General features: G+C 46.6%; 2 protein-coding genes across 14 annotated transcripts in view; one reads left to right on the top strand and one right to left on the bottom strand.

The window, feature by feature from the left end:
- ARSG (arylsulfatase G) overlaps nucleotides 1–11,640 on the top strand; it is a 119,836-nt gene that overhangs the window by 105,540 nt on the left and 2,656 nt on the right. For 9 of the 11 annotated variants that reach the window (XR_014004696.1, XR_014004697.1, XR_014004698.1 and 6 more), the window contains 3 exons: nucleotides 2,649–2,739; nucleotides 7,380–7,712; nucleotides 9,599–9,856. Coding sequence is in view for 2 of the 11 variants with exons in the window: in XM_081181410.1 (XP_081037536.1) it covers nucleotides 2,649–2,739; nucleotides 7,380–7,678 (390 nt within the window). In the remaining 9 variants the exon portion in view is untranslated. Of the gene's footprint in view, nucleotides 1–2,648; nucleotides 2,740–7,379; nucleotides 7,713–9,598; nucleotides 9,857–11,640 lie in introns of those variants that run through there. The other 2 variants (XM_081181410.1, XM_081181409.1) reach the window with 2 other exon arrangements.
- Nucleotides 9,822–11,640, bottom strand: part of WIPI1 (WD repeat domain, phosphoinositide interacting 1) — a 59,250-nt gene continuing 57,431 nt past the window's right edge. For all 3 annotated transcript variants that reach the window (XR_014004711.1, XM_081181461.1, XM_081181460.1), the window contains one exon: nucleotides 9,822–10,363. Coding sequence is in view for 2 of the 3 variants with exons in the window: in XM_081181461.1 (XP_081037587.1) it covers nucleotides 10,322–10,363 (42 nt within the window). In the remaining variant the exon portion in view is untranslated. The remainder of the gene's footprint in view (nucleotides 10,364–11,640) is intronic.

Here is an 11,640-nt window from a genome sequence, read left to right as displayed (position 1 = left end):
CCTTTCCTAGAGTCCAGCACCTCACTTGCCTAGTTCTCAAGGGCTGTTGTGGGGGGCTTCAAGCACCTGTGACCCCCCAGGCTGTGTGTTCAAACGCCCTGAGCTAGACTCACATGTGTATTCGAGCCAGTGTCAGTGTTTATTTAAGCCTCTGCCAGATTTTGTTTATCCTCTAATTAAGACAAGTGTAAAAGCTGATGAACTCAAATAATTTCCTTGAGAGGCATTAGGATGAGCCATTTAGGCAACAACAAAGGGATGAAAAGGGCAACTCTCATTTGCAAAGGTGCGGAAACAACTGTACTAGAGAGAAATGTTGATGTCTCTTCTTGCAAGCAGTGCTGTGCTTAGGAGAGGGATAGAAACCTCTTGGAATATTGATGTGCTGAACTTCCTCCGTAGGAGGCTTCAGGATGTGGAAACCATAGATCATAAAGACACCACAGTCTCTGCCATGCCGAATTGTCCAAAGTGAAACACAAGGTTACAAAGCATGCCTTGGGAATCTCACGCCTCCTGGAGACAGGGGTGTCGTGTAACAATACATACATACTTCCTTTTATTGTATGCTGCCTTTCCATTGTTCAAACCATACTAAAGGTAGCTTACAACATGACAAAAAATAAATACATAATTGCAAATTTATTCCCAACTTGTGTTGGGTAAGGAGAATCATGGACTTAGACATATGAATAAATTTGTTCCTGCAGTTCTTACTTATTGCCCAAGTTTCCCCCCCCCCATGCTTTGAATGTAGCACATGGCTCCCATTCATTAGTGTATGAAACGGCCATGTGAATGTATTTATTTTCCATACTAAAGTCTTGTGGAGCACTAGGAATGCTGTTACGGTCATTGTACATGTAGGAAATTGAGACCCAGAGGGATTAAATGCCCAGGAGGGATCAAACGAGAAACTTGCATTAAGCGTAGTCACCAAACCGGTTTTCGTATGGGAGAAGAAATGTATGAATGACTTGGGTCACACCTCTGCGAAAGGGAAAAGGAGACCCTTTTTGTTGTTGTTGTTGTTCATTAGGTCATTGAGAATCAAGGATTTGTATTCTGCGGAGACAGATTCATGGCCGTCTTGTATTGACTCATGCATGTGAGCATTACAAAGCTGTCGCTCAAAGAAGATAGACGCTAAGAACCAGATCCTGCTTGGTTGGCTTTCATCAAGAGAGACTTGGGGGGAGGAGGAGTAAATCTGCCTGATTTCTGTAAGTGGCACTTCAAGGCTTGCACTGGCACTGAGACCAGCAGTAATACTTAACAACATGATCCTCAGACACAGCCACCCAGAACTAATTCCTGTGTGGTGCGTGTGCCTTCTCTGATAGACGAGTACAGGAAAACAACTTAAGATAGCTGGATATATTTGACAGACGCATGGCTTTCCATCGTCTCACTACTGCTCTGGCGAAACAAGGTTTTGCAGGTTTTATTTAAACACAATGCACTTACCTACGAAACCTGATTACCAGAGTGTAGATGAAAAGCAACTACCGTATTTTTCACCCTATAGGACGCACTTTTTCCCCTCCAAAAATGAAGGGGAAATGTGTGTGTGACCTATGGGGCGAATGCAGGCTTTCACTGAAGCCTGGAGAGCGAGAGGGGTCAGTGCGCACCGACCCCTCTCGCTCTCCAGGCTTCAGGAAGCTATCCGCAAGCCTTGCAAGCCTGGGGGGAGTTCCCGCGGGCTTACAAGGCTTGCTGGCAGCAGCCTGCAGCCCGAAGCATGGGACGCCCTCCGGAGGGTGCCCCGTGCTTCGCGCAGGTGTCCTCAAGCCTTGCGAGCCCGGCAGGAGTTGCCACCGGGCTTGCAAGGCTTGTGGATAGCAGGCTGTTCTGGGGGCTGGGGTCGGAAATGATTTTTTTTATTCATTTCCCCCACAAAAAACGAGGTGCGCCCTATGGGCCAGTGCGCCCTATAGGGCGAAAAATACGGTATCCCTCTTTCAAAGCACCTTTTCAGTTATGCCCACCTGCTTAGCAGATGCTATTCACACTTTTAAAAAAGTAAAATGCAAATACGCATTTAAACAGCACATCCAGTTTCGTTATCAGGCGATACAGAAGTGTGCTATATGTATAGCTGCTATTTTGAGCAACAAATGTGTCTATTTTTCATGCTGTTGAATTCATGCATTTCTTCCCTAAGCTTTACCAAGTGAAACGGGCTGACTTCCTTTTTCTTTTCTCCCATTTTATAATGTTTATTAAATTTTCTGTTTTACAATTTAGAATCCTCATTCATGCAACCTTAAAATATCAATGACTTCCCTTCTTATCTTTCCATGGTTCATTTTGCATAGCATAAATCCCTGCATATTTTATATACAGTGGTACCTCTGGATACGTACTTAATTCGTTCCAAAGGTCCGTTCTTAACCTGAAACTGTTCTTAACCTGAAGCACCACTTTAGCTAATGGGGCCTCCCGCTGTCGCTGCACAATTTCTGTTCTCACCCTGAAGCAAAGTTCTTAACCCGAGGTACTACTTCTCGGTTAGCGGAGTCTGTAACCTGAAGCGTATGTAACCCGAAGTGTATGTAACCCGAGGTACCACTGTAAACCAAACCATTCAGTATTCCATTAAAAAGGGCTGACTTTCTAAGCTTCTGCCGCTTTCTTTCCCCTAGACGTTGTTCCATCCCAACAGTGGGGCTGCTGGAAAATATGGAGAGATACAAGCTCTTCGGGTGGACCAATACAAGGCATTTTATCTCACAGGTATGTTGCTGACTTGGATTTGTGAGGTGCTTAAAAAAAAGAAACCCTGTGGGGTGTTCCCTCTCCCCTTCTGACGCATTTCTGAATAAAACCAGTCATCTTCCTCCAGAACCAAATCAAATATTTAGCTGTATCTCTAAGACAGTTATCCATCCCCCTTCACTCCACCAAAAACAAAACCCACCCCAAGCTGAATAGATTGGACGCCAGAATGTTGCCTGATTCCCGGGCATGGCTGGGAAAATCCGGACATATGGCAGCCCTAGTTTTGTAAAGATGGACACCCATACAGAGAATGAGAATTTAGGCCCAAAGGTGGAACAGTCCTCTGCCAAGTGAGCAGAGATGTCTTGGCGGATGTGTGTTTCGTGGTCTGCTGTGGTACTACGTGACACTTGAGTAGAATCTGGCTGGGAGAACAGAACAGCCACCCACCCAAAATCCACTCAGATCTTCTAGAGTGGCTGTTGCATCCCCTAGGTTTGTTTAGAGGAACACCAGGAGATCCAAGCAGATTTTGAAGGGGGCTAAGAGCCCCTGCAGTTGGCTGAGTCCCCAGACTCTCTGTTTATCTTTCCAGGCTGGTGCTTCTCTGCATCTGCATCTGACTAGCAGAGCAAAGCCTTTTGGGTGTGCTGGGCACATGCCTGTAGTTTGCGGCAGCGACTAAAAATGCTGCCTAAACTTTAAAATCATTTAGCGGCAGCAGCTGCACACCCTGCCCATAATTGCTCGGCCCTTCCAAGGATGTGGAATTAGGGAGGAAGCAAAAGGAGGAGGCAGAGAGCAGAAGTCGTAGCAGCAGGACCAGTGGAAGGAAGCAGTAGGCACAGGAGAGGCCACCATCTTGCATCCACCACCTGAGGCAGTTGCCTCAGTTTCCCACTGTGCCAAAATACATTTGCGCAGGTATGGCTAAAAGGGAGCACTTTAAAAAAGAATAAAAGGAGAGGAAACTCAGCTAGAGACCAACTCTTAGCCCACCTGCATTCTGCTATACAGTGGTACCTTGGGTTACATACGCTTCAGGTCACAGACTCCGCTAACCCAGAAATAGTATCTCGGGTTAAGAACTTTGCTTCAGGATAAGAACAGAAATCGCGCAGCAGGGCAGTGGGAGACCCCATTAGCTAAAGTGGTACCTCAGGTTAAGAACAGACCTCCAGAACGAATTAAGTTCTTAACCTGAGGTACCACTGTACCAGAATGCACTTCTGTCTGCAGTGTGGATGAAGCCACTGGGCAGTTTTGTGGGGTACCCATTCCCCACACTTCTTCCCTCCTCTCCCCAGCCTTGACTTTAGTAGTTTACAGACCAGTCTTGCTGCTTTCAAAAGCCTTCTCACTTCCATTCTTTCTCCCCACAAGTAGCGGAGAGAAAGGCCCAGTGTTAAGGCACTTCTTTCTCCCTTTCCTAATTAGAAAAGTGTACCTGTCAGCAGCAAGAGGGAGCACTGCCCTCAAACTGCTGGCACTTGTTAGCATTCCTCTTCAAGGTCTACCTTTCCAGCTTTCATACCACACCGTACGACCTCGCAGCTATTTTTATATCTTCGCGTTCTTCTAGCAAAATGAAAATAGACACTGGTGTTGGCTTGCTTAGCCTTCCTGGGTCTTCAAGCCGGCATTCTGGAATGGGGTCAAGCTTGGGCCAGACCTACAGAAACCTGCAGAGGCAGCTGCGACTCAGGCTTCTTGAGCTATAATTACCAAAGGGCTGCTTTCTTATCATCTCTGCTATGCAGCATGGGCTGTCACTGCACGTAATGTGTGTCCCTCTCCTCCCTTTCCTCCGTTGTCATTCTCCCCAGAGACTCCTTGCCTGATTTAGTCCTCCTGCAAGTTTTTATACACACACACAATCTTAGCTTCCACTGATGCAATTGCTCATATACAGCACTTGCAGCTGTGAAGGATTGGAAGAGCCCTTTTATCAGATCAGTGGTTAGTTATTCCCTTCTTTCTTCACCCTGCCTTCCAGTTAAAATCTGGGTACATTTTATCCTCACCCCCCAAATAGGGCTGAGCAATATATTGATACATCGTTCGAAACCGGTTTGAAGTCCATATCTTGCTATCCATTTCATTCTTTTTGACCTGGCAATTATATTGCAAATTGTGATGTGTGTTAGGGCTGGGCAATATATTGTCCAAAACACATTTGACATTCATGTCGTGATACCGGTTTCATAATTTTGTAACCTAGCAAAATGAGGCGGGGAAAACTGAAGCCGGCCAATGCCTCTACATAGCGCTATCCTTATTTCAGACATCATGATATATCGGTATATCATGAAGTTTAGCTGTTGATTTATCATGATGTTGAAAACCAGATTATCGCCCAGCCCTACCCTCCACTAAAACAATGTAATCAAGGTCCATAATGCATGGTTTGAATCACTTAGGAAGCTGCTTTTATACTAGGTCGGACCAACGTGTCCACCTAGCTCAGTACTGCTGATCTCTCCACCTCACATCTTGCCCTACATCAAGGTGTCTGGAAATGTGCATGCAAAGTGTGTGCTCTTCCCCTGAGCTACAGACGTCCTCAAGGCACATGCTGCCTCACTGAGCTAGTCACTGCTAGGTTGCACCCACAAAGTCCTCTCCAAGTAACAGGTCTTGGAACACACTCCCTCCCAAAATTGGGTTTCCTGAGGGAAGAGGGTACCTAAGAACGAAAGGTGAGGGACGTTGAGGCTGAGGCTAGAGGAGAAAGGTTAACAGTAAAGGACCCCTGACAGTTAAGTTCAGTCGTGAACAACTCTGGGGTTGCGGTGCTCATCTTGCTTTACTGGCCAAGGGAGCCAATGTTTGTCTGCAGACAGTTTTTTCTGGGTCATGTGGCCAGCATGACTGAGCCGCTTCTGGCGAAACCAGAGCAGCGCACGGAAATACCATTTACCTTCCCGCTGGAGCGGTACCTCTTTATCTACTTGCACTTTGATGTGCTTTCAAACTGCTAGGCGGGCAGGAGCTGGGACTGAGCAACGGGAGCTCACCCCGTCGGGAATCGAACAGCCGACTTTCCGACCGGCAAGCCCAAGGCTCAGTGGTTTAGACCACAGTGCCACCCGCATCCCTCTAGAGGAGGAAGGGGTTCCTGAAACAATAGGTGGGCATGCTGAACCATCGGAGGTATATGATGCTACAAGTTTCCAGCCATAGGATGGACAGGGCACTTTTAGGGAGCAAAGGGAAAGGGTTGTGAGCCGGTCTGAAGAGGCCTCCCAAGGCCAGGCTATACTTGCCCTTGAGTGCAAAGTGCAAAACAAGAGTGCAGAATCGTGGTGCAGGGAACCTGTCCTTAAGGGATGTAAACAACGGTTAAATTAGTTTGCTGGATCATTAGGAGGATGCTTTTGCTCTCTCGCCAATTATTACCAGGCAAATAAAAGTGCATGCTTGTGTGGGCAGAACATTTTGTGCTCCTGCTCCTCCTGGGTAGCAAGGTCAGGTTTGCCTCCTGTTAATAAGGACAGTCCGTGTACCTGAAGGTTTGCTCCTCTGTGTGTGGGCAGGAGCCCAACCCCTCACACGGTGAAGCGAAAGCAGCCAAGGAGTTAATTGGTTTCAACAGGGGCACCTTCTTAAGGGTTGTACCAACTATCTCCTTCTCCTCGCTGGCTTTAACGTGGTTCATTGGTGTTGCCACCTGCATTTTTGTATGGGGAAGTTTTGGTCTGTATAGCTGTGGTTAATGAGCAGGCTGTTTCAGATGAGGTGTCCTTGTACCTAGGTATTTTTAAATTGTCTTTTTATTTTGGGGGCTTGAGGATCTGGCACTGGTGACACCCAAATATATAAATAACAGGCATTGCCTTGAGTGCTAGCAGAGCAGGGAGCTGGAGAACAAGTGGTACAGCCCAGATGTAGGTTTACCACAATGATGGTGTTCTACCTCCACTGTTAAAGAGACATTATCCCTTTAAAATACCAGTTGCAGGGAGTCTGCAGTGGCTCTCAGGTTCTGCTTGTGGAATTCCTGTACGCGTCCAGCTGGCCACTGTGAGATAGAAGATGCTGAACTAGATGGGCATATTCTTTGGTCCAGCAAGGCTTTCCTTGTGTTATCTGTTGGTTGTGAGACGGCCAGTAAAGTAAACAAGTCCTTGTCAAAGGGTTGAACATAGGAGCCCCCTCTTGCCCGCCTTGGCTGTTCCTCTGTTTGATGTTCCTGTTTTTCATTGATGGCTGTAGTATTTTGTGTAACAGCAGAATTCCATTTTTCTCATGGCATTTCACAAATTTTTAAAGTGGGAAACCAACGTCGTCATCATGTGATGCTGGTATCGGGTCCTCCTGAACCGATCTTGCATGATTTCCAAGGAACGCCTTCCATACTTCCAGGTTTTGCATTTAAACAATAAACAGAAAAGCACCCAACTGCAAACATTTCACAGATGCGTATTTCAGACATTGGACCACCCGTTGCTCCTGCAACCGTCCATTCTTGTAATGGGCCTGTGCTTAGTTCCCCTCCAATTGGTAAAAGTGCTTACCGTTGGCTAGATTGCATCATGCTTAACCTACACTAATGAGCTCTGGGTGTTTTTCCTTTTAACTGTGTGACTTCTGCAACAGGAATACCTGTTAAAAGATGGCAGCCCTAACATCTTGCATGCCTCATCTGTTTCCAGGTGGTGCCAAGGCCTGTGATGGGAGCATTGGGAAGAAACGGCGCCATCAGCCACCTCTCATTTTTAACTTACAGCAGGACATCCAGGAGGCAGCACCACTGGACACTGAGACTGCGGAGTACCGTGCTGTCCTGCCAGTGGCCAACAAGGCTCTCCTGGACATTCTGTGGAATATTGCAGCAGACAATGTCTCTACAGCGGACTACTCTCATGACCCAGCTGTGACACCCTGCTGCAACCCACAGCATTTGGTCTGCCGGTGCCAGTTGGCTTATTCCAACTCATCCCAGAGATGCTGAGCCGATATGGAAAGTGAAGCCTACAAGACTCAAGGTTAGAATAGCAGGGGAAACTTTAGAACTAAGATGCTTTGTTACATCCTAAACGATTCTGATAATTTTTGGTTGAAAGGTGGTATGTAAATATTTTGAATCGGTGCCGTTTGGGGCAGCTTCCATCTGATGTTTTATAATCAGACTAGATTTCTAACATGGCTCTAAGTCTTTATGCACACAAGCCAGGATTCCTAATTTTAGATCTGCTTTTTACAACTTTGGCATTATTGTTAGCCCTTGTTTATACTTTTGTTCTGTTGCACGTTTACAGTGGTGCCCCGCAAGACGAGTGTCTCGCAAGACGGAAAACTCACTAGACGAAAGTTTTCCGTTTTGGAGGTGCTTCGCAAAACGAATTTCCTATGGGCTTGCTTTGCAAGATGACAATGTCTTGCGAGTTCCTGCTGGTTTTTCCCCTTCCCCCCCTTTTTCTAAGCCTCTAAGCCGCTTATCAGCTGATCTGATCAGCAGATAAGCCGCTAAAAGCGCTAATAGCGCTAATCCGTCAATGGGCTTGCTTCGCAAGACGAAAAAACCGCTAGACGAAGAGAATCACAGAACGGATTCTTTTCGTCTTGCGAGGCACCACTGGATTTGTATGTGTGTTTTTTTACATTCGACTTTGACTGTAAAGTAACGATCAATAACTGTATTTTGTTTAAACCAGAGCAATCCTATTGGTGGTGGAGTAGGTGGGACACAGAAGCATTCATGGTAGAGAACTATTGCCACATCCTCAGCCCTGCAGATTTAATGCATAATACTTGAGGGAAAACAAACTACAGTGGTACCTCGGGTTAAGTACTTAATTCGTTCCGGAGGTCCGTTCTTAACCAGAAACTGTTCTTAACCTGAAGCACCACTTTAGCTAATGGGGCCGCCGCCATGCCACCGGAGCACGATTTCTGTTCTCATCCTGAAGCAAGGTTCTTAACCTGAAGCACTATTTCTGGGTTAGCGGAGTCTGTAACCTGAAGCGTATGTAACCCGAGGTACCACTGTATATGCCACCCTGAAGGCTGGTGTAGTTCTTGGTGCTTTGGAGAAAAAAGGGGCTTCTGGGTCCAAGGCCCACCCCAACATGCGTCTCTCCCTGCAAAACAAAAACTTTCTGCAGGTGTACTTGGAGCTCCTCTGGGGATGCACATGCTATCCTGTTAGAAGAGCAGTGTATATGCAACTTTCTAGGGGACCCTCCCACTTATAAGACTGTAGACTTACTGCTTTTTTTTGTAAATGGGGACATTTCATCTCAGCATCGGTGGCATTTAACTCCTTAAGCAATTACTGCTCTCTGCAAAAGTCACCTCAATCCAGTGCTGGAAGCAGTCACACTTGAGTGACGGCCACCCAAAATGGCAACACATCTATTTCGCCCCCATCATGTCTGGCATCACTTACCTGTGACCGGATTATGCATTTCCCTGTCTCCATCTCTGCACCACAGACTGGCAGGGCTTGCTGCATCTTGACATCAGGATGAGATGAGTTAGTTGCAAAAGGTGTTACAAACGGGGACACGAGAACCAGCCACACGGTTGTCATTTTTTATTTTAAGTAGGAGCCATCGCCCAAGACATTTGAGGGGGTCTTTAAAGTAGGTCTTAGGCATATGGAGTCACTGCAAGATCAGATAGAGCCAACTACAAGGATCTGAAAATCTAAAGAATTCTTATTTAAATAATAATAGTGACTCGGGTCCTTACTATGCTACAGACATAATTACCGTAGTTTTCTGTGAATAAGACACCCCCATGTATAAGACAACCTATATTTTTTGAGCCCAAAAGTAAGAATTAATTCCAACATTCCGTGTATAAGACGACCCCCAATTTTAAACTTTAAAAATTTGGGGGAAAATACATTGTATCTCTTTCTCTGCAGGCAGGAGGGTCCACAACATACGAAGGAAAATAAGGGAGGCAATTCTCATTGTGGATCTCCAGACACGATTCTCTGAAAATAGCAACTGAGGCATGGTGTACAGTAGAAAGAAAAAGGGATTCTATTTGCAAGCAGATGCAGCAGTTCCACTGGTAAAACTTAATCAAGGCTGACATCTTTAGGGCTCCATTCAAAACAACAAGACAGAACGCAAGGCGACAGCTGCTGCTGCTGACACGATGGTGACTTTATTAACAGGTATTTAAACAGAGCGCCAACACAGTAAGTTGGAGTTCTCTTTTTTTCCCCTGTCTCCCTAATAGGTCACTGCAAAAATATTATGCCTGGGTAAAATATTATGTATATATACTGTACAAAGGACATAGATCAATAGACTTCTGTTAAGTACATTTATACACGACATAAATTAGAAAAGGGCAGGCATGTGTATAAAATTCAGGTTCTTTTGGGGGGGGATTACATTTACACTCGAGTATAGAACAATGTGCATATACAGTACATTGATACCAAACCCACGCAGCACTTTTAAGAGAATACACACAAAGGGCCAGAAAGGGTTGGGCTAAGAAGTAACATACTGTGTTAAAAGCACTGGAGCACCTCTGGCTTCCCCCCTCACTTGTGGGATCTTCCACTTTCCCATTTTTTGTTTCTCCAAACTACCTCCCATCCGTCGCTCCGTGCTCTGCTGTTTGCCACTCCTCATGACCTCTTGTTCGTCTGGCTTCCACGGCACAAGTTTATCTACCAAAATCAAAACAGAAGGGCCTTACTTTTCCCAGCAGCGTGCCGTTGAGCAGGGAGTGTGCTGTAGCCGGACTTTGCGAACATGCAGAGGAAGCAGCAGGGAGGCAGCCTGCCATGCAACTGGTTTGCTTTCCGCAAAATCTGTGGGTCACTTAGTTTTTTGGCGTGTCCTCAATTCAAAAGAATCATCTGGGCAACCCCAATGCCCATCTTAGGAGGAACTGAAGACTGAGAATTGTGTTTTCTGCTTTAAACAATGACCCCTTGTCTTGGTTGTAAACACAGCATGTGCTGGGTCAGCTGATACATCGTGGTTCCCCAGCCGCCACCAGCACAGCGCACCTCCTGTCTCCCCTGTGCTGTGCAAGCGGCAACCAGGGAGCCGCAGTGAATCAGCAGCTCAAATTGTCTGCAAAAGGCAAAGGCGTCTGGGCGGGCTGCGTCTTTCCTCGTGGGGTCCTTGGTCGCTCCGGGAGGAAAGAGTTAGGCTGCCCAACTGGATGAAGGCAAAGGCAGACAGATTCACAGAGCCTGAAGATGCTTCTCAGGCTCTGTGTGCTTGGTTGCTGCCTGCCTGCCTGCCTTCGCCCAGGAAGGTGGGCTGTGTCTTTCATCCCAGAGCGACCAAGAGGAAAGACGCAGCTTGCCCACTCGGGCCTTTGAGCTTGCTCATGTGAGCTGGAAGGGAAGGGTTTGATCAGCTGCAGGGTGGGTGGGAAGCTGCCCACCACATAGCTGATCAAACCCTCCTACTTCTCTTGCTTGCAGAAGCCACAGCAGTATGGGGTTGGGCAATGGGAGAAAGCAGCAGCTGATATACATTTCAGCCATTGTGATATATCAGCATATGCTGATATTTAGCTGCTGATACCTGGTTTTCAACACTGCAATGTATCGCCGAACCCTAACAATAGCTGGAGTTCCTTGTGCTCCTGTATGGAAATTGCTCTTCCAAAAGCATAAGTGATGCAGCTGGCGCACGGCAATCATGTTTTTAGTGGCACTTGATCCCAAGCTGCTTGGATTCCACAGGCTTACCCATCCACAGCTTCACATACAATGATGCTTTCCACATGAAGAGCATCTTAAAGGAGGAGAAAGTATGCACACCATCGTCACCTGCAACGCATGCAGAACGCTCATTTCACATTGTGGCAGTTACATTTTTACGCTTGCCTGGACAAGAGAGCTTGTAGTCTTGGTGCTGTAATTAGATCTCCTAGCTTTCCCCTCCTAACTCTCCCCTCTACTTCCTGTAAGTAATATGGAGGAAT

Source organism: Podarcis bocagei (genome assembly GCF_964188305.1).
Source record: "Podarcis bocagei genome assembly, chromosome: 2".
NCBI classification, from domain to species: Eukaryota; Metazoa; Chordata; class Lepidosauria; order Squamata; family Lacertidae; genus Podarcis; species Podarcis bocagei.
This window is presented reverse-complemented; position numbering and strand designations above follow the sequence as displayed.